The sequence below is a fragment of the Arvicanthis niloticus genome, chromosome 11 (assembly GCF_011762505.2).
Source record: "Arvicanthis niloticus isolate mArvNil1 chromosome 11, mArvNil1.pat.X, whole genome shotgun sequence".
NCBI lineage: Eukaryota > Metazoa > Chordata > Mammalia > Rodentia > Muridae > Arvicanthis > Arvicanthis niloticus.
This window is the reverse complement of record NC_047668.1, coordinates 64,075,963-64,102,436: the sequence shown is the minus strand read 5'-3', so window position 1 is coordinate 64,102,436 and position 26,474 is coordinate 64,075,963. Positions and strand designations below refer to the sequence as shown.

At 44.1% G+C, this 26,474-nt stretch overlaps 1 protein-coding gene across 5 annotated transcripts in view; it reads right to left on the bottom strand.

The window, feature by feature from the left end:
* Positions 1-26,474, bottom strand: part of Vit (vitrin) — a 117,564-nt gene that overhangs the window by 49,513 nt on the left and 41,577 nt on the right. For 4 of the 5 annotated variants that reach the window (XM_034514413.2, XM_034514414.2, XM_034514412.2 and 1 more), the window contains exons 4-6: positions 17,099-17,255; positions 10,442-10,575; positions 5,184-5,261 (exon numbers count right to left, since the gene is read on the bottom strand). In XM_034514413.2, the coding sequence (XP_034370304.1) occupies positions 5,184-5,261; positions 10,442-10,575; positions 17,099-17,255 (369 nt within the window). The remainder of the gene's footprint in view (positions 1-5,183; positions 5,262-10,441; positions 10,576-17,098; positions 17,256-26,474) is intronic. The other variant, XM_076942295.1, reaches the window with a different exon arrangement.

The following is a 26,474-nucleotide window of genomic DNA, read 5'->3' as shown; positions in this document are numbered from 1 at the left end:
TGTCACCTCCTAGAGGCGAAGTCAGCACTAATTCTGGAGAGTGGGCCAAATGAAAAGCAAACCCAGGATTGGGATTCAATTCAGCCATTCTGTCTGCTCTTGTGGGTAGGAAGCACGTTTCTCATTTTCATTTACCCTGTTGCTTGCCAACAGTTGGCCATCTTTAACTCAGTCAGGAGACTGGGCCAGACAATCATTAAAGAGCCATGGAGGGCTTCTGGGCTTCAGCCAGCATCTGCACCATCCTGGGGCAGAGCCAAGTCTGCCTAATGTACGACATTTCTTTTACTTTGAATGATAGCCATTCATAATAAGTCTTAGAGAAGTGTTTAATTTCTCGGGAGGGATCCTCTGCCTTATGCTGACTTGAGACGGCCTCTTGAGGGAGATGTGGGCCTGCCTTTGGGATGCTTCATCTAGGGAGGGGGTACCAAGTAGAACGGCTTGTAGATTTCAATGGACAGGATCCAAGTATTTATTTCGAGAGGCTGATATAAACCACCATGCAAGTATAGTTTTACTTTCAAATCATTAATTCATCCACAGTGCAACAAAGTAAAGCTTTTACTAGAACATCTTCCTATCATAAACTTTCTATAGTCCAAAAATCAATTATCTTTTTCTTACTCCATTGGTGAGATCCTAGGCTCCTGACTACCCCAGTCATCTCTGAATACCCATTTTCAAGAGAGCCAGAGATTAACTATCACAAGGGTAGGCAATGATCCTGGACACAGCTGCTTTCAGATGCTTGGTCAGTTTACTCAAGAGAAACATGTCTCTATGTTTTTGTTCATTCTCTGTTGCTAATTAGAACCATCTTTAGTATGGAGGAAGAGGATGCTACTGTTCTGATCCTAATTCGCCCAGTTCCTTACTGAATATGGAACTCTTGCTTCATTATGGGCAATCTGACATAATACTCTGTCAAATGGTTTCTGTAGGTGGTGTCAGATATATGGAAGTATTTTTTTTCTCCTTTCAAAATCTTTCACAGAAAGCTCTCAATGCATTGCTCTTCTGGGCACGGCCAAGATCAGCTTCCCCAGCAGCTACTTCTCCACGGCAGCAGGTGGAGCCCCAGGCCTCCCAACACCTGACAGGCCCATGGAGTTGAGCTCGAGGGGTTACTAATGTAGCCTCCAGGTATTGCTCCCCGAGAAGCTGTGTCAGATGGGCAGTGGAATTTTTGATATAAGATCTGCAGCCCAGGCCGGACAGAGCTCCTAGCCCTACCCTTGCCAGCCTTGCTTGTAAAACTAACTGAACCTGTCTTTTATGAATGGAAACAGCCATGCCTACTTGTCAGCGCTGCTGCCGTAATTTGGGAGAAATGTATAAGTCCCCCACACTGTGCATTGCACATGTAGGAAACCAATAAGTGGCAGGAGTTGACACTTGACATCGTGCCATGTATGCCTCTTCCTCTGCAACAAACGTCACTGTGCCTTGTAGCTGTGACAGGACAGAGCCAAGATGCCCATAGGTCTGAGTGTTGGCTCTTCTCACAACTAGCTTATTCTGAGCCTTAGGGCTGTACACTAGGGCAGGAGGTCTAAGATCCGCTGCCTATCTACGGCTGTATGCTGCCGCTTTGGAGGATTTTCATGTAAACATTCCTGGTGAAGATGGTCACAGTCCTTCCTGGAAGTGGACACAAATATTCCTGTTAAGATAAGGGACAGGCTTTTTCCGAGATCAAGAAGCATCCCCACTTACAAGGATAAACAGAAGTAGAGACAAGGTTTGAATTCAAGGGTGGTTGACTCTAAACCCACACTCTTTGTCCACAAGAAGGGAAGAAAGTGAAAGATGAACCTTGGTCATGTGAGAATTCCTGAATGTATCTCAAGGTCTCTGGAGATCTCAAAGCTTACTGACAGAAGTGGTGACAGTGTGTGTGTGTTGTAGTGGAATGGGCATTGAGGACAGGAGATACCTGGGAGGTGAAACTTACAGTGTAAGACCCAGCCTTGCCTCCTCCAGGGCTTAGCAAACAGTCCAGGGGAGGCAGGAGGGTGCTTTCCTGGCATTCTCTCCTAGCAGATTTCCTCAGCCTTCTTTGACACCAGCAATGTGCCTCCCCGGTTTTTTCCGTGCATTTATGCAAATCAACACTTACCTGTTTTTATTTGCTCAGAGCAAATAGAGGCTGTAGCCTAGTAGCAGCTGCCTGCTTAAAGGATGCTAACTGCCTGGGAGCGACAACCTTTACACTTCAGGTAATATCTGTCCCCAGCGTGAGCCCTGCTAGGCAAATCAGATTCTTTCCAGGGTTCAAGTGAGATAATTTGCCACTGAAGACCTTGGCTGTGCTTTTGGGGGTCATCCTAACCTGATTACCCATTAACTCATTCTTTGAGAGCCTGGTAAACAAGGTATGCAGCGTGCTGTGACCTGAGCCATAGCTGGCCTTGAATCTACTTTTCTGTTTTGCCCACTAAAGGATTTTTTTTTTTTAACTTAGCAATGAGGCCATTCTTTCATAGTTCTCACTGGAATATTTTATTTAAATTAGTAAGAACTCGTCCCATGTGGGCACATCCTTTTAAAGACAGAATGAGACACTAAGCGTCCCTTTGATTTGGCAGACTCATCATTTAGAGTGGGTCTGGCACACAGAAGGTACTCAGCGCATCTGAACGGATGGATGGATGAAGAGGGGATGTGCTCCTTGGGATATGGACAAGTGTGAATGGTCTAGAAATAAGGAACAGACCATAATACCTGCTGATATGCTCCAGAGGGTTGAAGTGGTAACGGGAACAGGTGACACCAGCAATGGTTGTGTTTTAACACTGTGACTTTTGCATACTTCATAGACTTATATAGAAGTGGGAGGGGCAAAAGCCCTGTGACTCACCAAGATACTGGATACTTCAAAGATGCTACATAAGCATGCAGACAAGGGCTTGGTGTGTGGAGACAGATCTCTACTACCTGGGGCTTCAAAACCAAATGGATCCCAAAATCTAAGGCAGCATCTCTTACCTGTACCAGTTCCCTGCTCTCTCCTCACTACTGTTACCTGCTCTAGGATGCTGCAACCCATCAGTCTCTAAGGAACCAGTTACTGTCAATCACACCCTTGGGCAAATTGCTAACCTCTTCTTTGGCCAGCTTCTTTATCTGAAGCAGGGAAGATACTGGCTTTCTTTGCCTCAGGCTCTGGTAGTTCAGGGATCTGGCACAGAGAGAGCTCGGAGCTATGGTCACTGGATGTTTGTGGGGCTTCTCCCCCTTTTCAGGTTTGAATTGAGGGCTGAAGCCAAAGGACCTAAACACTACTTTCTATACCAGGGAATTTGTCCCTGCGATTTCCATGCTTGTGACCTTTCCAGGTTAGTCTGCACAGTCACCAGACCTAAGTCTCCCCACATAGTGAGCAGAAGAAAAGGACCAAGAAAAATATAGGGAGGGGCCAGGAGCCATGCTGAGTAGGGGTGTTTAGATGGGAGTGTGCTTCTTTCCTTCCTGTGGGCTCTCCAAGCCTAAAGAACAGGTGAAGGTGGCTGACCCATTTCCTGCCAGTCTTTCTGAGGTAGAGCAGTCACAGGCACACCCTTGACCCCTTGGGGAAGCTTTTGCAGAGGCACTAGGGGAATATTCTGGAAGGCTAGAAGCACTCTTCCATCAGAGTAAAAAGGGAGAGGGTCTTGACACATATATCTGAAGTCAGGGGCTTACCTGGCTATGATAACTCTCTCTACACTTGAGATCTCTGAGGTCATCAGTGCCATTAGCACATCCTGGCCAAAGACCCTCAACAGCTACAGTCTGTGAGAAAGAGGATAACCTCACCTCAAAGCAACTCAGGCCTCGAGGCAGTCCAGAGAGAAAAAACTCAGGGTTCTGAGTGCAGGGACTACCAGTTTCTGGGACGGTAAGCCAGGAATGGCAGAAAGGGGTGGGGACTGGATGAGAGTAGACTCGATAAAACAGAAGCCAGTTATCTACACAATTCACCTATTCAGGAATCACGATAGGAGCAGAGGCAGTAAACTTGGCCGAAACAGAAACTACCAGGAAGCTCTGTCACTCCTTCCTTGTGTCCTCACCAAAAGAAGACAGGGCTGGTTCTTAAGGTATCTCCCACTGAGAGGAACCGGGACAGCTATGTGCCGGGGAGAGCTATGTGCTTGCAACTCAATAAATATGTCACAATCATGTCTGTGATCAAAATGTCACTGAAGGTATAGGTGAGGCAGTGACAAGCTGAAAGACTGTCAACCTCTGGTATATTTGTAAAGGCTCATCAGATGTAACATTGTGACTTAGAGAGTGGTGTTTGGAGCCACACTGTCTGCATTTGACGCTTGACTTTGCTACTTCCTTGCTGTTTGTCACCAGAAATCTACACAACTTCTCTCAAGCTGTGTTTTCTGTAAAACTGTGCCTTAGGGCTAAGAATGGGGGCATCTTGGTAGTAATTTGGGCTGACTAAAAACTACCTGGGAAAGATCTTGTCACAATGCCTCGCACACACCAAGTATTCAAGAAACACCAGCTCTTGAAATTCCAGAGCCATGTCCAGCTTACATCATGAGCAGAGCGTGAACCAAATCCACTCACTGCCATGCTTTTGGAATGCCAAGTGCCATGAGAGAGCAACTGTGTGAGAAATCAAAGCACCTCTCAAGAGACCACCATGGACTGCACTGTTCTGGATTTAGCATGGAAACTCAGGAAGAGGAATTTCTTAGTCTCTGCCCTCCTGAGGAGGCTGACTTGGCTAAGCCCCAGGGACCTGTGCTTTGCACTGATTCAGACTCATTGTTTGGGTTGCTTGCTGTTAGTGGATTAGGCCTCTCCTGCCCTTTGCTTTATGGCCAAGTAGAGGCAGCCTTTTCCCTTTTAGTTGCCAGGAAACACTTCTAGGCATAAGGTCTGATCACGGTCTAAAGTAACAGTACAATAAAATTTAGGGCCATAGTCATTCTGAATGAAAATGACACAAATGTAGACAATATCGAATCGTGAGAGCAACAACAAAAAACCATTCCACTCCAAGCCATGTTGTCTGATGGCATTGATTTCGGTGCCAGGTTCCCGGCATCGATTAAAGCGTCATGAAGGTCAGCAGAGCTTGACTGGGTAAGATGTTAATTTCCATACCATCTTCTAGAACACAACACTGTGTGTTTATGTGCTCAGCTTGGAGGAAATAACACATGAACACTTGCCTGCTTTGGCAGCTGCAGTTTTGGATGATGAATATGTAAGGGTCGATGGATAGGTTACACCCTTTTGAGGCTTACTTTCTGTAAAAGAATAAATAAATAAATAAATAAATAAATAAATAAATTTATTTCTGGGGTGGGTTTTCAAATCTCTCAGTGGTAGTAAGTAGAATATCTCTAACTTATCACTCTTGAGTTCAGTAACATCTGTCACCCTTGCACGGAGTTGCCGATTACCATAAGAAAGTCAAGTGGCTTTTTGTTCTTCCTGTAGAACATTTGTTTTTATTAATAATAGAACGGAAGTAATAAAAGCCCCACGACTCAGAGTTGCTTAACATTCACAGTTTCTTATTTTGCTCCTGAAGATATGACATGGAAGCTGAGTAGTTTTCATTCGCACGGCGTTGAATGATCGATTACGATGGTAGACGGATGAGAAGCACTGTATTCATGCTCCTTTTAGGTCTTGGACTGGCTGTCTGTGGGTGGATGGCTACCTCTCACTTCCTCAAACCCCATGTGACCCATTTGAATCCAGAGCATCACAAAAGCTTGAAAGTAGGTGTATGTAGGTCCTCCTTGAAAATAACCATCGGTGGTCACTTGGGGAGAGACATTAGATGAAAGGCAAGGAAAAAGAGCAGTCTTATCTAACAAGGACACAATAGAAGACCAGAGCTGGATCATCAATGATCCGGCAGAGTAGTAGGTAGTAGTCAGTCCTGGGATGACTAAAATTGCTCTGGAAGGGTATTTTCTGTGAATCCATCTAATTTCCAAGAGGTGTCCCACACTGGACTTTGTTCTACAATTACATTGGAAATGCCAATGCACTGCAGATAGTCTCCCTGACCCATGACAAGTCTTTGCATAGCAAAGTCTTTGCATAGCTGTGAAGATCTCAGGGCAATGAACAGTGTTTCATGTAGTTATGACACGAGAAAATAGCTTTAAAGATCCCCCCTCTCTGTGTGTTTAGAGGCCAGAAGAAGTTTTGGATCTCCTGGAGCTAAAGTCGCAGGCATTATTGAGCCCCTTCATGGGTTACGGGGAACCCAAACACCAGTTCTTTGCAAGAGCATCAAGTGTGCTTAACCACTGAATGCATTTCTCCAGCCCCATGAGGGATAGATCAGCGCTTAGCCCCTTGCCACAATCCCTATGCTCTAGCTGTGGGGAGGTGGCAGCATGGCTTGCTGTCATTTATATAAAAGCATTAATCTCTCAACACAAGGAAATACTTCGAGAGAATGATAAAGGGTGGTGTCATGTGGAGAACAGAGTGAGGGGACAGAGGACAGCCTAAGAATGTGCCAATCATCCTAGGGCACAAAGGTTGTGAGGCCTCAAGGAGCACCAGAGACTAAGAAAAACTAGGTTTCTATTTCTATTTTATGTTTTCTTTTCTTTTTGTTTTTTATGGTCCCAGGAAGCAACCCCGTGGCTTTGTGCATGGTAGGTGAATACTCTACCACTGAACTACACCCCAGCCCTTATTTTTACTTTTAATCAGCTGCTAGAATCTTCAAGACTCTATTTTTTTTTTCATTGAGAAAATATAAATAATGACATGGCGTCTACAAAGTTACCAAAAATGTAATGAAAAACGAAATTAAAACATGTTTGGAGCTGCACATGTCCACAAAGATGCAAAACTTTATTCAGACATTACCTGTAAGTGCCACTCAGAGGCGGAAGTGAGGCAACACTCTGGCTTACAGGTGCCTCTTACATCACTGCATTAAAATCATCTGGGAGCAGAATGGGTCATTTCCAAGTCTTCAGCCATGTGGGGGCCTATGCTGAGCAGATCCAGGGTGAAGCTGTTTGGACCCCATGAGGGGCCTCCTGGCTGTGGGCCACACTGAGTTTGCAGAGAGGGAGGCAGAGGTATCCCTCCACTGGCTTACTATTCTTATGACGGAAATTAGGTAGTTCTTTGTGTTTCTGTTCAGAAGGCAAGTGAGCATTGGCTCAGCTGTCTGACGTGAATCAGAGGACAGCGGCAGTTATTAGGCGACCTTCCGTGTTCTCTCACAAGCCTGCACTGTCCCAGGATGGTGCAGACCAGAACCACACACCTCATCTCTCCCTGACAGCTCCCAGATCCCCAAAGTAGATTAATTAAAGAAGCAAAGTGACCTATAAAAATTAGAAGTAAAACCCCAGAGAAAGGTCACACTGGCACCTGAGCCTTCTGAGGAGGGTTCTGACCCAATCTAGTTATGTTTGTTGGCTGTGAACTTCTGAATCCCAGGGTGTCCTTGGCTACAACCTTATGAGACGGTGCCCTCCCTACATCTGCTTGAGAGAGGACTGTGCACACACATGTGCTTATTATCTTTGGCCACAGTCATTTTCTGTAAAATGTCACAAGGTAGAATGAGGGGCGGAGGAAGTTGAGATTCATGGAGAGAGTATATCTAGTAAGCTGCTTTTAGTGCAAAAACAAAGAGCAAATGACAACATCAAAAATCCCCAGTACTCACTGACTCTCATTTCTAGGGATAAAGTCTTTCTTTAAAGTCCTGTGTGGTGCCTGGATTGCAGGCTGAACTGTGACTTTGAGAGCTCTTCCTTAGGCAGGAGATGCTCGCATACTCCTGTGTGGAAGCTGTATTTCTCTCCGCTCAGCTAGACATTGACTTTGGTCTCTGCCTGGGAAAATTCTTTGTCACGAGGCTTTGTGACAACTTACTCTGTGGTTGATGGCCTTCCATGATCTGATAAAGAAACCAAGCTCATTTGTGTCATGTAACGGGCTCAGAGATGTCCCAATTTGAGAAGAACCCTAAAAGGTCTGTTTTCACTTTTGTCAATTCTGAGGTGGAGGAAATATGGGTTTGGAGCCTAAGATGTCTAATGGAGGCCAATCTAGAAGAGCCAGGGTGTGTCGAGACCTTTCTCTTTACACGGGGGCGGGGGGAGGGGGTGGGGTGGGGTGGGGGGGGGTGGAGGGATGTTGGGGGATTCCTCCTTAGGATAATCTCATCGAATTCAATCTTGCTGGGAGGTCAGAGAAAATAGGAGACTAGGGTCTTGGACAACAGAAGGGTAAGCTGAGCATAGGATGTTAGCTTGTGCTCCAAATCAAATGTGACACAAGGAATGCCCTCAGGAGACATGAAATAAAAAAAAAAAAGTCCATAATGATTTGTCGTCTGTGGTAGATAATAACATACTATATTTAAAAGAAAAAGTCCTGAGTGAGTCCATAGTCTATATTAAAAACAACATCGTGTGGGGGTGTTGGGGGAGAGAAGTTAGCCACTAATGTGAAAGGAATGACATAATTAGGAAAATTATAATTTTGTGGTTACAGTTTGCCTTGTTTCTGTAGTATCCAAATTTGTGATTCAACTAATCTGCAATTAAAATAACTTGGAAACAATTTGTAGCAGCATAGAGCTTGTCTGTGACTATTTTCTTGTCATTATTTCCTAAACAGTGGAGTGGAATAGCTACTTACATAGCATCCACCGTGTTAGATACTGAGTGAATCTAGAGACGACATCATGCTTGGAGAAGATGTGCAGAGGTTATGCAGACACTGTAGCACTGTACAGAAGCCACTTGTGCAAACTGCAGACTTGGCACCGCGAGGAGATACTGGAGAACTACAGATTAATAGTGTCTTATTTGTGAAGCTAGGATGGGCAACAGGTGTTAAAACTGCTGAGAAAATGTAACTAGGTAATAAGTTACGCAAGTATCACTCGGCTTGGTAATTAAATACACATATCTTGGCCATGGAGAAGTATATTATACTAGCCAAGAAATCAAATTTGGTATCAGCAACAACTAAAGAAACTGGCAGTATAGTCCTTAGACAAGGCCACTGTACCACGACACCAGGGAGATTTGACCATATAATCTATCCTTTTCAAAATATCCAAGTTGAAGGGCTGGAGTGATGGCTCAGAGGTTAAGAGCATTTGCTGCTCTTGCAGAGGACCTGAGGTGGGTTTCCAGTATCCACATGATGGTTCACAACTGTCCATAAGTCCAGTTCCAGGGGTTCTGACACCCTCTTCTGACCTCCCTAAGCATACACACATGCAAGCAAAACATTCATGTGCATAAAATAAAAACAAACAAATATATCTTTAAAATATGTATTGAAGTTGAATCCAATGACAAAAAAAACAACCGGCCCAGTTTTTGGTCCACAGTGTAGGGCATACCACTACACATCATAGATGTCCTTACTGTTCGCTGGTGACAAGATGACATGTGGTAAAGTTAAAGGAGACTGAAGAGGCAGCTAAACACTAGGCAGAATTTTTGATCATGTTACAGATCCAAAAAAGAGAATAAACTATTATGAGGGATATTTTGGATATTTGGAGGTGTGACTAAGAACTCTTTATCAGACAGTGTGGCATTTACATTAGTTTTCAGCTGCGGCACCACCACAGTTACTCAGGAAAATATTTGCGTTCGTAGAGACAGGTGGGGAAGTATTTTCAGATGACATGTTGGAGACTCTATTGTAGAGTCTCTCAGATAAGGGTTCTTTAAACGACAGATGCGTGAGTACGTAAAGCATCAGGACAAAATACTAACAAGTAAGGAGTCTGGGTGAAAGAAAGACGGGTATTCATTAGACTATCTTTTACATTTTCTGTAAGTTTAAATATTTTCCAAATAAAAGACTGGGCTGGAGAAATAGCCAAAAATGAAGAAGCAGGCCCGATGGCTCTGAGAGAGCTTTTCGTTGTGAAACTAGACTATTGGATCACTCGTATTATCTTTGTGAGAGGAGAGAAAGAGTAAAAATTATTACTTGTAAGACTTCAGTGGAGCTAGGAAGCTGAGCTGACTTAGTAGTAAGGCAATTAATTGAACAAAAATTCAAAATAATCTAAAATAGAATTGTGGCTCAATAACCCTCCAAACCTCTGCTTCCATCTACCCACCTCCTAGAGAGCTCAAGGAAGAACATTCTAGGTATGGGGTACATTAGTCACCTGAAGGACTAGGGTTTCAAAAACCCAACTTGCTAGATGTATTTCACTTTAATCCAAGTTTAATTGGACTTGCAGACAGCTGTGATGCATAAGCAACTGATGTGTTTAGTATTTCCAGGTTTGACTTGGTGCTCTGTTTCATAATTCTCGTTTTTAGACTAATGCTTGATATATTTCTGAAATGAGTAGGTTATAGCCAAAAAAAGTAACAGCAATCGAAAGATCACACTTCATCCTGGTGTCACCTCGAAGGCCTGTAGCCAGCAGTGACCTCAGGGTGTGGCATACCTGAGATGATAAAGGACTCTCTCCATCTGGGTAAGGATAAAGACTGAACCCCATTCGAGTAGCTTCCTTTGTAACCGGACTGCCCGGCGACTTTCCGAACAAGGATTTTTCCTCCTGAATTATCCAGCACGCCGCTATGAAAAGAAAACAAACAAAACGATGACAACAAAAATCCCACAAAAAACTTAGATGAAAGTATAGAACTATGGCCCAGCCTGACAACAACATACCAACCAGTCTCCATCTTTACCCAGACACTCAGAAGCAGTGAGGTTAACGGAACGTTTGCTCTGGTTTGCAGTCAATCCCCATGTGTACTGTTTAGCTGAGCATGGTGGCACACGCCTTTAATACCAGCATTCGAGAGGCAGAGGCAGTCGGATCTCTGTAAGTTTGAGGTCAGCCTCGTCTACAAAGTGAGTTCCAGGATAGCCAGCACTACACAGAGAAACTCTGTCTCAAAAAACAAAGATGGGCTAACTTCTATTTTCCTTCTCCTGTTGTTGTTGTATCCCAGGCTAGTCTCAAAGCTTGCTATGTAAACCAGGCTGTTCTTGAATTCCCAATCTTCTTCCCTAGCTCGCCATGCCTGGCTTACTAATGAGTTTCCTTTCTCTTGTTGCTTCTGTATTTGTAGGTCTTACTATGTGGCTCAGGTTGGCTTTGGACTCCTGAACTCAACCCATCCCCCTGTCTCAGCCTCTGGAGTGCCTAGGACTACGACATGTGCCACTAGATTAAGCTTCCCACTAGCTATTTGAAATGAAAACTTTGTACCTGAAAATTTCTAATTTGGCTTCGGGATATCACAGGACGAATTCAGTCACTTTAAGGAGCAGGATAAAATTGTTAGAAGTACATGGTTCTTTGATTTAGGATTAGAGAGGGAAAATATGCAGCTAAATTAAACTCATTTAAAAAGAATACTCAGGGCCGAGGATGTAGCTCAGTGTTAGGGAGCCTGCCTAGCATGTGTGAGGCCCTGGGCTCCGCTCTTAGCACTGCAATAAGAAAAAAAAAAAAAAAAAAAAAAAAAAAAAAAAACGGAGAAAGGAGGAGGAAGAAGAAGAGGAGGAAGAGGAAGAAGAGGTGGAGGGAGAGGAGAAGGGAGGGAGACCAGGAGGGAGGGAAAGGAGGAGGGAGGGAGAGGAGGAAGAAGAGAGGGAGGGAGAGGAAGGGGAGGAGAGGGAGGGAGAGGAGGAGGAAGAGAAGAAAAGAGAAGAGGAGGAAGAGAAGGAGGAGGAAAAAAGAAGAGGAGGGAAAGGAAGAAGAGGAGGAAGAAGAGAGGAGGAGGGAGAGGAGGAGGGAGAGGAGAAGAAGGAAGAGGAGGAATAAGAGAAGAAAAAAGAACAGGAGGAGAAGAAGGAAGAGGAGGAGGAGGAAAAAGAGAGAAGAAAAGGATCCCTTGATGATTGAAAATGATTCCTTAATGTCCTGATGTCTTGGGACTGGTATATCTGTTAGGCAGGAGGCCCACCCCAGGTCCTAAGTAGCACATTTAGTGTCATTACCTTGCTCCAGAGTCTCCCATGGCTCCTCTGAGTATCTATATTTTATGGCATATGAATAAAAAGTAGGAGGATTTGTTCCCATCAACACATTTTTTCCCTCTAGGGGTGAGGCTGCCATTTCCTTGCCCTCCCAACTCCACAGTGACTCAACAACTTTCAACACTCAGATTCCCGAAGGCCTCAGACAGCGTGATGATAACATTTGATGTGTAAAAACACTTAATGGCTCTAAAACCACCTCACTCAGGTCTCACTGTGCCCTCCCAGCAAACCTCAGAGGTACCCAGTGGGGTGGAGGGAATGTTGTGCTTCCCTGTTCCATAGAAACAGGTGGCTTCAAGAGTGAGTCACCCAAGGTTTGTAATGCATGCCTTGCAATAGCTATTTGGATGCAGGCAGCTCTCACTGATCTCAAATTGACCCTGTTGGTTCTGGTACTTCCTTAGGGTTCACAAGCACAAATGCCTCCCCTATCAATTACTTGTCACTCTGTAGCCTTCACTGCTCCACCATGATGTCTAGCTAGCCTCTGCTGCTGACCAACATCCATTTCATTCACATGGCTAACTCTGTGCTGCTGTCTTCTCTGGGCCCCTCTCTTGCCATGTCCTTCCTCACAGAGAGCCTGACGCCATCTTGCTTCTGCAGTCCTCTTTGATTTTTGCTCTCATAACATACTTGGTGATTTACTGTCTTGTACTACCTCTAATGATTTCTGGAATTAATTTGGTTTCTTAAATAAATAATTACTTATTTAATTAAATTATTTTTATGTGTGTAGGTATTTTGCCTGTATACATATATGTGCACATGCATGCCTGGTGCCCACAGAGGCCAGAAGAGGGCATCTAATCCCCCTGGAACTGGAGGTACAGATGTTTGTGAGCCCCTGTGTTGGTTCTGGAAACCAAACATGGGTCTTTTGGAAGAGCAACCAGTGTTCTTAACCAGTGAGCCGTCTCCACAGCTCCTGGTAAAATTCCCATGGAAAGGATAATATTTTAGTTTTCTGTGTAAGGATACTTCTCAGTGGGCTGGGCAAGGAGTTCTTATACCAGCCTTGGGAGCCAGTTGTTAACCTTGCAGGATTTCATGACCCAGTTGACTTGACATTGGGGGGTCTGAGGTCAGTCATTTTAAGAATGTCTATATGTGGAAATACACTAATGGGACCTGTCTCCTCTCTGACACCTTTGTAGAGAATTTATCTCTAAACTCTGCACAGACATGTGCATGGCCTTAAAGTTCACCTCCCTCCTGATCCTGGTGCCTCGGGTCTGAGATAAACTTAGGGCCAGTTTCCCAGCTTGGAGAGGGAGGTTAAACCACCGAGCCAGCTGTTGAATGGCAGCTGTTCTGAGGTTAGGCACACACTTAGAAATCTTCAGAAAGAGGGCCTTGCACAGACATGGTCTCTTCATTGATCCCTCTTAGGTAGAGCTCTCTTTTTTACCAAGTGCTTGCTTCTCTACCTTTACATATTTGGGTTAAGAACTGCTAGACGCTTAGTGTATAAAAGCGGTTGCCAACTGTGAGGAGATTTTCCTTTCCTTTTTCCTTTCTCCTTTCCTTTCTCCCTTCCTTGCTCCCTCCCTCCCTCCCTCCCTCCCTCCCTCCCTCCCTCCCTTCCTTCCTTCCGTCTTTCTTTCCTTCCTTCCTCCTTCCCTTCCTCCCTCCCTCCCTTCCTAGGTAGTTGGCCCAGCAAGGACTCATATTTCATGAGCATTTCCTGACCGCTTTGCATGAATTAACCAATCATGCCAGACCCCAAAGTCAAGCTTCACGGGTGGGATAGGATGCAGTCACAAGACATGTCAGGAATAAAATACTGGAGCCGTGTTGGCCCCAGTGTGTAACTAGCCCGGTTTGGGTTATTTCTGAAACCAACCAACCCCAATGGCCTGAGATAGAGCCCAGAACCCATGTAAGGAAAAGCTGTGAGAAGTGGCATGCATTTGTAATGAGGACTTCTACTGGAGGTGGTAGGAGGCAGGGACTGTAGAGTGAGTGACCTTCAAAGTAGCTCATGGGTCAGCTAGCCTGAAGCATACAGGATGGCAGAACCAAGAGACCCTGCCTCAATAAGGTAAAAGGAATAGAACTCCTCCAAATTGTCTTCTGGGCTCCACACACAGGATATGGTGTGTGTATCTCATGGTGTGTATAAATAGATAAATAAATGAATAAAGATTCGACTGAGCCCAGATATGATGTCTCAGTGTGACAAATATCTCTTTGTTTAGAAAGAATAAATGTCTCATGAGAAAACATCTGTACATGATATGGTGTATGCATATTAACTCCTTTAATTCAAATTAACTTGAGTTTTTGAACCCTAGTCTGTTCTTGCCCATCTCCTGTTCTGACTCTGGCAGGTTAGGGACTGATGTCCCCAGTGCATGCTCTCTTCATGGCATCTCTCAAATCCTGCTTCCTGAAAAACAGATTGTCTCTGTTTGTGGACAATAAAGCTAATCACACCCCAAATTCCTGCTTGTCCCTTCAGACCTCTACTCATCCTCCAGATGCATAGTGATACCTCTTCCTGAATAGCTTCTACTGTCTCAGACACTGGTCCAAGGAATACATAGAAGCCTTTGGTTGCTCAAAGCAAGCAGTGAGTCTTGTTTTTGCCTTATCTGTATTCTTTTCACAGACTTACACACACTCTGCACACAGGCTTACAGAGCCCTGTTCCCCTGAACACCCTTCTCGATTCTCTCTCTCTCTCTCTCTCTCTCTCTCTCTCTCTCTCTCTCTCTCTCTCATTTTGTTTTTTTGAGACAGGGTTTCTCTGTGTAGCCCTGGCTGCCCTGGAACTCACTCTGTAGACCAGGCTGGCCTTGAACTCGATTTTCTCTTTAGGCCTTTTCTGGCCAAGACGCCTGCAACAAATTCATACACCTCCCTCACTCCACACACTGAGTAGGGCTGAGCCTTTTATGTTCTTATGTAAACTGTGACCTGGGCTCTGGGCTAAAAGTCCGAGACACAGAGGAGCTCTGATCTTCACTGTGTAAGTGGCTAGCAATTATATTAACTTTTTTCTTTTCTTTTTTTCCTTCCTTCCTTCCCCTCTTCCTTTATTCCTCCCTCCCTTATTTTTTCCTTCTCTTTCTTTCCCTCTCTCCCTCTCTTTCCCTCCTTCCTTCCTTCTCCCCTCCCTTCCTTCCTTTTCTTCTTCTTTCCTTTTTTCTCTTTCCTTCCCTCTCTCCCTCCCTCCCTCCCTCCTTCTCCCCCCACCCCCGTTTTTTCCAAGGTAGTTAGCCAAGCAAAGACTCATACTTCATGAGCCTTCCCTGTCCCCTATGCATGGTTTAGCCAATCACGCCAGATTCCTTTTCTGACTAATGAGAACACTAGCAGTACCGTTGAAATGAAGGATTGAAACAAAGCAGGAAGGAACAAATCAGAGCGTCAAAAGGTCACTTGCTTTTGTTTGAATGGTGTCAGTGGTGAGGTCAAATGTACTCGTGTGGTCTGTTCCACTTAAGAAAAACAACAGATGAGCGATCTCAGTACTGTCCCACCTTATTCCCTCCCATCATTCTGGACAAAGAAGAAGCATGTCTAATGCAGTCTACTGGTAATTCTTAATCTGCATCTTATGCACAATGTTTCCTTGTTGTCTTTGTTTTCTGTCTGCTTCCTCCAATCTTCAGAGTGTAGTAACCAGCTACCTTCAAAGGGGGTTTTACCACCACCTCCTCTCATTCAACAGAACAGCCACAGCCAATTAACACAAAGAAAAGCAAAAGGATAAAAGAAGCCTGAATAATTCAGACATTATATAGCATCAAGCCCCTGTATCCAAGGCTGTATCAGCAGTAGTTTGAGCAGTCATATGTAGCTAGATCTGGGTCACAATACCTCACTCTGATGTTTGACAATGGAGCTTTAGGAGAGCTATCCAGACTATATCCATCTGCTGTCTTATTGTGTGTTCGTTTTTGTTTTTGAAGACAGGCTTTCATGTAGCTCAGGCTGGCCTTGGATTCTATGCAACAGAAGATAACCTAGGACGGCAGGTTCTCCTGCCTCCCAAATGCTGGGTTTCAGGTTCACACAACCACAGCTGGTATCTTGAAGATGTGTCTAATAACAACAGCTACTTCACAGGGGAATTGTGGTGAATAAGTATGGTATCCGGGAAAGTGTTTGCCACATGCATGTTAAACTTGGTCACCAAAGACATTAAACAAACACACATCTCCCTGTGTTTGGCTCTCAGTCTGAGGAAGAGAGGTCTGAGGATCCTGTGAAGGCCACTTTGCTGTTCGTTCTTCATTTGAGCTGTGACTGAGTTCAAAGCATGCCATGCCTTCTGTCATCCTCCTCCAATCCCAAAGTGACAACTGGGCAAGCGGTACCACCTGTCACCCCTTTCTGTCTCTGGTCCATCACCACAATTCTGATAGATATTTCCCCTTCCAAACTCTGGGTCATTCCTAACATTTTTTTTTTTTTTTTTTTTTTTTTGCACGTAGTAAAAAAAAAAGTGTTACAAAGGATCAAGAACTTTATTTTCTTTGCCCCGATTATGAAGGAATAAAATTCCTCCTTCCTCACCAAGGGGAAGGGGGAAGCTTAGCTTTATGTTCATTTCTATAACTCACATTTATTATCTGCCTCAAATTCTAATATTTAGCCTTTCCTGTTTTCTTCTCTACATGTTATGTTGGACCCACGTGTCCAGATATTATTGGCTGGATTCAGACTATGAAGTCTCATTTTGGGTGGTGGATATGGGGATATATTCAACAGTGAGAGTATAGAATTCGATATGAGGCTTCACGGTTCTACTCCACATGACTCTTCTCACTGTACAGATGCTTACAGAACTGTCAAGTTTTGGGATCTGGCGAATTTTGGTATGCAATTTTGCTCTTTTATTTACAATTTTTTTTAAAAAAATAAAATTTAGAATAAAAACGTGTGTGTGGGGGTGATAAGTCAGTCAGTTTTTCTAAGAGTGCTAGGAAAGGAGACACAGGGTCACGAATGACTTCTGGGACAAATTTGCAAATGGAATGCGGGAGGCTCAACTAGATTTGTACATGTTTGCTTGCTAATTACAGCAACCCTGCACCAGAAGTTCCCAGAAGTGCTTTGATCACTGGGTGCTGAATAGGTCATAGCCACCCACCTGTGGATCGCGGCGCCACACACGCTGGAGTAAGACGCATAGACGCCAGTGCCGTAAACGTGGTATTTGGGGTCTTGGCAACCCGCTGGACATTTCACCATGAACTCAGGATTGATGATCTTTCCAGCTTTGACATCACAGTTGATCTGAGGCACAGCTGGGAATACAGAATGAGGTCAAAATTACCCCTGCTGTGTCAATTTACAGATGAGGTGACACCACAGGTCAAGTCGTATGTATTCATTTACTTAATCTGTAAAAGTCTGAACTGAATTGGCCCCGTGTCCCTTCCATATAATGAGGGTAAAGACGTAGCAAGGACATTCCTCAGACCTTAAGAATAATGACATCTATTGCATTTAACATGCTAAAAGGGGGGAAAAAATATAAAGGCTGACTCCTGTTCTTGTTTGAAAAATTAATTGAAAATAATTCTGAGAAAAAGGTCCAGATCAAGATTCCAAGATGTGATCTGGAATCAGTGGGAGGAGGAGATGGCAGATGCTCTGTGATTACGACAGGAAGAGAAAACTCCCAAGGGAAGCAGGGAAGACAAACAAGTGGAGACTGGGCTGGTAAGCCTCAGATAACTGAGATTTGATGTCCTTGTAGGAAGAGGAAGTTATATTCAAGGCCACCTTTTTGTTTTCATCCCAGAGGATTTCTTTGGCCTAGATGTTGAGTCACAATAGGGCCCATCATTTGCCTCTACGCTTGAAAAGATTGGTACAGCATTGAGCATTCAGGAGAGTGCATCCATTCTGTTCTTGTCTCCTGCCTCTTCCTCCTTGTCACAGCTACAGGGAGGCTTTCTGGAGCAGAAACCTTGCCCGAGGATAAGGCGAAAAAAACATATTTTGCAGACAATATCTGAAAAAGAGTCGGATCCTTCCTTTCTGCAAATATTTTCCTCCCTCAAAAAAAGAAAGCCCCCCCGCCCCCAAGTGTCAATTCCTTAAGCTGTGGGTTACACAGTTTTGTGAGTTCAAGGATAATCTGTTTTACACCGTGAGATATCCTCTCAAAAAACCAAAAGAGAGAAAGAACATGAAGTTGTGTGGTAGGGAGAAAAAGTAGATAAAAGTTTTATTTTATTTATATGTGCATGCAGGAAATCACATGTCTATGTATGTGTATATGCACACATGTTTTCAAATGTCTGAGGAGATCAGAAGAGGGTATTAGGTCCCTTGCAGTTGAAGTTTAGAGGTGGCTGTGAGACGCTCGGTGGATGTGCTGGGAACCAAACTCAGGTCCCCTTGATTGAGCAGCTGGGACCCTCAATTGCCAAATCATCTCTCCAAGCCTCAGGACTGCATGTTTACATGAAACAGAGCTCTCAGTATGGGTGATTTAAAATTCAAATGTTGATCAACTCCTCAAAATATTGAAGGTTCTCTACAGTATCAAATATTTAGCTACGATTTAATTTTTTAAGTGTAAAAATTAAATAAGCATATCCCTCTAATTAACATGTAAATTTGCTTAATAAATGATAGTTATATGAATACCAAAGAATGTCCCTAAGATAATTTTTATGAATATTAGTAAGTATATTATGTATATATCTATTTTATACGTCAGTATACTCAAGTGGCATGAAAATTTCTGACCCCAAAGGTTTGTGCGTGGGAGTTTAAGAAGCTCACTCCAAAGGTGTGTTGTGTTGGTTCACTCCTTTAATCAGGAGGCAGAGACAAGCGGATCCTTCAACCTCCTTAATCTACATAAGAAGTGCCAGGCTAGCCAAGGCTACCTAGTGAGACTCTGTCACAAGTAAGCAACATGCAAGCCTGCCTCAGGTGACTGTGTAGGTAGCTAGGAATGTGTTCAGTTCTGGGACCAGCTCTTTAGAAAGATTCCAAACATGATTATAAAACACAGTTCAGCACCGGCAGGTTCACATGGATGCTGGAAAATACTAACTGGGAGTCAAGATGGACAAGAGAGGGTCATTTAGCCACTAGAAGGGAAAACTCAGAGGCCATTGTCTCTATAAGCAGCGCTGTCATAAACACCAGAGGGCTGAGCTGCAAGGGTGAACTTTCTATAGAGGTAAATTTGCCAAGAACTTTCTAGGAATTGATGCTTGGACTGTTCACATGAAGTGATGAACAGGCCTTTGGTGGAAGTGTGGGAACAGAACAGTTGTAAGGGGTTTCTGTCCTGGGTGGGAGGTGGAACTTAAACCCCTCCCAGTGCTAAGAGCTGGTGATTACACTCAGATCCAGGAGCTTTTCCAGGCCACCCACTGTTGAGGCCCACACTGCTTCACGCTTGGGCTAAGTGCTCTGGTCCAAGGGGATCAGACAACAGGGTCTAGCAAGAGAGAGAGAGTGGGGATGGAGGGGCAAGAAACTGGAAGAATGGAGACAAGACAGGGTGTTATCTAGTCTCTAGTCTCCTCTATTGAAAGGAAACCTGGGGTATTTCCTCTATTGAAAGGAAACCTGGGGTATTTATACGATTTGCCACGCGCCTTGTAGTCGTGGATACCACGGGCTTCTTGTGGGTGTGGATATCATGTGCACCTTGCAGCTGGGGGCACTAAACAGCAAAACAAGATATGTGGGATAAACAAGATGTTTATCAGAGTGTGCTCAGCTGTTGTAGGCTGCTGAAAACAGGTCTCTTGTCAGGGTATATGGCTTGAGATGGTTGCAAAGCTGATAGCCGCTTTCTGCTACGAGTCGGCTCCTAACAACCCACCCTCTGAGTTACTGAGATACTCACGGAGTTGTTAATGGTTTCCATCTGTATCCGAAAGCAGGCAAACTCCCCCGTCCCTCCCCTTAACCCTAATGTAACCCAATGAGCAGTTACATTTCATTCAAGTTGGAGAGAGAACGGAAGTTGAGCCCCCGCCTTTTCCCCACACACCCCTCCCATAAGCTTTGCCACTCAGGGCTAGGCCAGCATGGCGCTCCTCCTGGGAGCTTGATCACAGGCTTAAGCAATTTGTGGTCTACGTTAAGAACAGGAGCTCTATGCTTAAAACTTTTAGTTCCATCCTCCCCACCAAAGTTACTTCTTTTTAACCTTTTGTTCTTTACACTCTGATACCCAAGGTTGTGCTTACTCCTTTGAGTCTTAGAGTGTATAATCTTTAAAAGGCAATTTGGGGACAGAAGATACCAGCTTAGTCTCTTCTCAGATTAGCTAGTTGCTGGATCCCTGGGTGTAAACGGTATGTTCAACTCCCATTCCCGCCCCCCCCCCCCCCCAGATTACTCCCAAATGCACTCCTTTAGAAGTGAAGAAAAGAACAGACTTCTTGGCCTTAGTTATTTGAAATAGGAAATAGCAAACCCAGTGGGATTACATTCTGATGACACCTTGACACTCTGAGATTTTGGATCTTCTGGATCCAAGGAATAGGTGAAGCCAAATCTGGAGAGTTATTGGATGAGTGTTCAGGGTGTGTGTTCAGGGTGTGCACAGTACAGTGCTGCAGGATCTTTCATGAAATCTATAGCTTGAAACACAAATGGAAATGCCCCGTGGGAGTGTTTTACATCCTGCAAATCAATTTTTTCTTTGAGGTACATTTGGTTTCTTTCTCCTTCTCCCTCCCTCTCCCTCTCCCTCTCCCTCTCCCTCTCCCTCTCCCTCTCCCTCTCCCTCTCCCTCTCCCTCTCCCTCTCCCTCTCCCTCTCCCTCTCCCTCTCCCTCTCCCTCTCCCTCTCCCTCTCCCTCTCCCTCTCCCTCTCCCTCTCCCTCTCCCTCTCTCTCTCTCTCTCTCTCTCTCTCTCTCTCGCCTAGGAAGTATTTCAAACACAGTGTCTTGTCTGTACAGAACCTGCTTAGCTGAAGTCATTTTGTCCCAGAGGATGAAACAAATGAGGTGCAGATGCTCACATGCTGCTCAGAAACAAGGAGCAATGGCGAAGTGTGGCTAAAGGTCAAATAGTTGTTACATTTATACAGAAAATTAAGCCAGAGAAAGTGAGCTAATTAAATTTTGCCAAGAGTAATTGCCAAGATCATTGGAAAGTGTGGTCAGTGTCCAGCCAGGAAAAAGCAAGCCATTTTATATATTTTTTTCTGACAGCAATTCTTTGAGTATATGAACATCATGTTGTTGTTTTTTTTAATTTTTAATTTCTTCATAATATTTCTTCTGGTTTGCTTGTGCAGAGATGTCTTCTTGTAACCATCAGTGAATCCTCCCTGTCTGTACTTGGGGACAGATGAAATGTCTTATCTTTGCATTGTGAGTTTTACCATCACAATACATTATTTACATTGTTTTTATACTTTCTTATTCACAACTCTGGAGTTTATCCACAAAATACCTGGTGTAGATTTCTTTAAAGGGAAGAAAAATTGAATGAGGCAAACCCAGCAGTCTCCTGCTCAGGTGGGAGGGATCGTCAGACTTTGTGGACAAGGTTACTCTGCAGTTTACCCCATGCATTTACTTACAAGTTCTAGAAAGGATTCTTCCCAAGGGGGGGAAAAAAAAAGCAAGACAAAAGCTTCTTCCACCTTGCTAGTGGGGGAAGCCAGGGAGACAAAGGGTGGAAGTCACAGAAGTCTGGGTGAAGCCACCGAGGTCTGAAGCATCCAGAGATGATTCAGCTGCACCGTGGTCTTGAAGCAGGCGTGGCCATACACTCAGCTTCTGTGCTCCTTTTCTCCCCAGCTCCTTCTGATGGGTCCTTACAGCTACCTTGCTTCTAGTCGCTACCATCACTTCCATACCATAGCATCTCAGTGCCAGCTGAGAATTACTTCCCAGAAGCCTTTGGAATCAGTCATGGGGAAAAAAGGACAGAGTGCAAACCAAGTGGGTATCGCTGTCAGGTTCCTTTCAAGTGGGTTTCCTGTCAGGTTCAGTGGTTCTCAACCTTCCTAATGCTATAACCTTTTAATACATGTTCTACATGTTCTGGTGACCCCCTAACCATAAAATTGTTTTGTTGCTACTTCATAACTATAATTTTGCTATTGTTATGAATCATAATATAAAAAATCTGATATACATATTATCTGGTATGAACTCCCAATGGGGTCATAACCCACAGGTTGAGAACCACTGCTTCATATGATTTATGAGGCCTGTATGTCACCAGTTTTATCATAGATGTCCCATTTCAGAACAGAAAACCGATGGTCTGAGCCAGTAGTTTAAAGTGTGATTTCCACCTTAGCAGAGGAAGCCTGGCATGGTGGTGCACACCTGGAACCCCAGCACTCAGGAGGCAGGGATAAGAAGATCGCATGGGAGAGGCCAGCCTAAAGTACCCAGGGAGACCCTATCTCAAAAGCAAAGCAAAACAAACCAAAAATCTTTAGAGAGAGCGCTGCAAGTGTTCATGCTGTGTATGGGCCGCCCGCCTGTTCTGATAATGGTAGGCTTTGACAGGTGCCATACCCAATGAGCCAGGTGTGTGGCAGGCCAAACCAGAGCACACATAGGCTTCTTAGTCACCGCTCATCTTTTCCATAATCCCGGAAAAACCACGCTACTGCCTGGATAAAATTCCTTATTAATTACGGAAAGCCTTGGTAAGCTTGCTTCATGCTGTTAATGAGGAAGAATTACTACAACATAAAAGGGCTTACGCATGAAAAGTTTTAACAGCAGGCTTTGCTTTATTGAACTGCAGTATTCAACCAGTTTAAAACTGTACTTTAAAGAAAATTACACAAAAATGTATTAGTTTAATGAAATAAAAGGGACATCAAGTTGAAGACAAGAGTGTGTCCTTCTTGGTCCTGTCCCCCAGTGAACAGGTCATGCATATATTTTTCTTCGGGGAAGACTTCTTTTGAAAATTTTTCTTTTAATTGTCTTAAACAGTTTTTGATTGTGTTGAATCTGCCCAAAAATTATCAGTCATTTTTTTTGTTGCCTTTAAGGAAAAGTTAAAGATCATTGAGGCCTTTTTACAATCTCTTCTAAAGGAACCCTGGGCTGGCCAATGCTGGACTTCACTTTTCTAATTCGAGCAATCTTGAAGTCACTGCCCACACCTGAACTCCACCCATCTGTTTACCACTATCATAGTTTTCAAGGTTTTAGTTCTAGAATATAAACTTCAAGAGGGCAGGGATTTTTCTTTCTCTTCTGATTCTTCTATTTCTCTCTATACCAACCCTGGTTCAAGATGCATTTCATGTCTGGACTGCTAACTTAATTGCCCTTGCATTTTTTTTTTCTTGTGCTAGCCCTACCCTTTATCCCAATCCTTTCTTCATGAACAGCTTGGTGAGATCTTAAAAAAAAAAAAATACAATCAGATTTTACCATTTTCCTGTTCAACATTCCTCAGTGACTTCCTCCGGCCCTTGGACTAGTGTCCAGACTCCTGAGCTGCAAGGGATTGAGGGATTTAATCCCCGCCCTTCTGCTTAACCTCTTACCGCGGCTACAAGGATGGTGAGAAGACTCCAGTCAGCAGAGGTCTAAGGGAGCGAAACCAGGGTTAAGACTTTGATGTAGAAATAGTCTCTGTGGTTTGGAGAACATGAAAATGCCTGGGGGCCTGGAACAAGATGAGGGAGGAGATGCCAGAGAGGACCAAACCACACGGGAACTTTGCAAGTTCACAGCCTTTTCATGGTCAATGCAGCACCTGTGTCTCCACCAGAGGTCTTTCTGGGGCCGTGTAATACTCATTATCGAGGGAAAAGAAAAGGTCTTGACAAGCCTACTGAACTGTGGAGGGCTTGTTGGAAGGGAGATGTATTGTTCTGACAGGGAAGAAGAAGGAGATACTGTACAGTGGCCTGCTGTATGGTCCTCTGAGGGCAGAATGTGAGAGAGACAGAGGGGCAGGAAGTATGAGGTCCTGGAAGATCCTCCTCCATGAGGAGGAGCCCACTGTTGGGCTTTGGAAATCTATAGCAGTGGGTCAGGATATGACAAAGTGTCATTTACAGGAGGGTTCCTTCTTGTGGGCTATAGTAGAACTGAGCTGTATTGGGGAACAGGACAGGAGGGCCACAGGAACGAAAGAAGGTCTGAATAGAGACAAGTTTGAGGACACAAGCCTCCGATTCTGCAGAAGCCAGAGGAAGAGTTCCAGACTGCTAAAAAAAAAATGGGTACAACATTGCTTTTGCCTAACGTCTGAGGAATAAGAGACCCAGCTAATATCTGATGATGTTCTAAATTTAGAAATTACAGCTGGTCAGTGGTCGGGCTGAATCCGAACCCCACAAGTCTTAATCTAATTCCACTCTTACAGTCAGGGGAGCTGAGCTTTTACTGAGAGTGTGCAGCATTGGAGACCCTTGGTCTTAAGAGATTTGTCAAGAAGAATCTACGTAAGAGGCAGTTGGAGGAGAGACAGATATGTAATGAAAATGATTTGAAAGACAATCTAAAAACTTGTCTTGTTTCTTTGTTTCTTTATACAAGGTCTCACTGTGTATTTTTTGGCTGGCCTCAACTCACTATGCAAACTAGGCTGGCCTAGAATTCATTGACACCTTCCTGCCTCTGCCTCCCAAGTGATGAGATTAGAGGTGTGTGGCACCACGCTTAGCAAAAGGTACTTAAAGTACATAAAGACATGCTCAAGCTTTAAGCCCTTTAAAGAGTGGATGAGTTGTTCTCATCATTGTTTCCTTCCAGGTTGAGGACATGTCTCCATTCTCATGGAGGAGTGACGGGGTATTACCTGTGGCAATATAGCTTTGGGGTGGCTGTCACTATTTATGACGAACCATGTCCTACTTGAGGTGACAAGGGGCCCAAGTACAAACCATTCTACGTTATTCTTACCAGATCATGAAAGATATGTCATCTTCATTTTTCCAATGAGTAAGCTGACTGCACATGCTTACAAGCAGGGCCAGAGTCAAGATCCTGCCCTTCCAGCTATAAAGCCAAGATTCTGTTGGTTTAGTCTGGCTGCCTCTTCCACAACTGAAGTGAAATAAGCCATTACTTCTCTAGTGTAACCTTCCAGGGCCTTTCTGAATCCAAATGTAATTAACAGTTACTAGTGGGTGAATATAAGATATATACAATAAATGTATTGTATGCATCAGTGTGTGTGCATGCATGCACATACACCTGCTTCTATATATTCATCCCAAACATCTGCAAGACAACTCGCTAGTGTAATTTTTTTCTTCTGTTGCTTTTATGTTATTTCTAAGAACTGGTCATGTTAGAGTTTACTTCACTGAAAGTCTGCAACATAGAGTTTCAGCTTTCTTTCTTATCCTCACATCAAAAAGAAGCCTAGAAATGTAATTTGTCTTCCTCATAATCTGAGAAAAGGTACACATGGCAATCTGTGTTGAGAATGACCAGCATTGGTACCATGTGTCTCAGAAAGGGGCAAATATTGAAGACGAATTACAAGTTGCTATATGTGAATCTGCCCAAGAACCTTCGTGCCTCTTCTACCAAATCCGTCACCCAAAGACCTGTCTTTTTCTTCATCCGTGTCCAAGGCACTCAACAACTAAGTCCCAGAACAATGACTTCTTCACGCTCAAAGCAGAGTGTCTGGAAAGCTTCCATCCTCGAAAGGTTGATTGCTAAAGTTTTCCCATACCTCACACACAAGGTGTTAGGATTGACTGACTGGAGTGGATGTACAAACTAAAGGTTGTACATTTCACCCCAAGTTAAGCCTATTTCAACAGAGTCCAGCATAGTGGAACTATTTCGGGACGAGGTTTCTGCTGGTGGAGAGCATCTTCTTCCCTTTGCTGACTGTTGTCTCCATTGGGTAAATTTCCTGCTCATGAACCCCTCAGGCGTATCTGTACTTCAGCCGCCATGAGGAAATCACAACTTTTAGAAATAGTACCTGCCTGATGGGCTCTGACCCACTTTCCCCTTTCACCCCAGCACTTCCCTACCCTTAGAGCCCGCCCTGCCTTCCCATTGTCTCCTGACCTCACCCCACATTTACTTTCCATGACATCAGCTCAGTGCAGCTAGACAGCTCCAAGACTTCCCTCTGCCTATAAAATTCTTGTTTTTCATGTCTTGTTTTGAATCTTATTTTGTGAAACCGCTAAGAATCCTATTGTAGACTCCTAGTTTGTTATTCTCAACATAGCCTTTTCCACATTTTATGGTGGGTTTCTGTTGTTCGTTTGTTTGTGTACCCATCTGACAATGACCTAATGAGGCACTAATTATATATTCTTGATACTTTTGGCCTTGTTGGGAAGACAGACTATATTAAAATGCTTAAAATAATATGTGGTAAGACTCAGAGGGTGTATGACACACACAGGAGGCATCCAACCTAGTTTTAAGTATGTGCGAGAGGAAGGCACTGGGGCCAGGGAAGCTTTTCTCGTAGTTTTTGGAGGAGGGAAGGGCATATTTTCATTTTGATTAGTGTGAGATTGGATGCTTGCTGAAGTCTGAGCATTCTAAACACATAGCCAGTGCCGT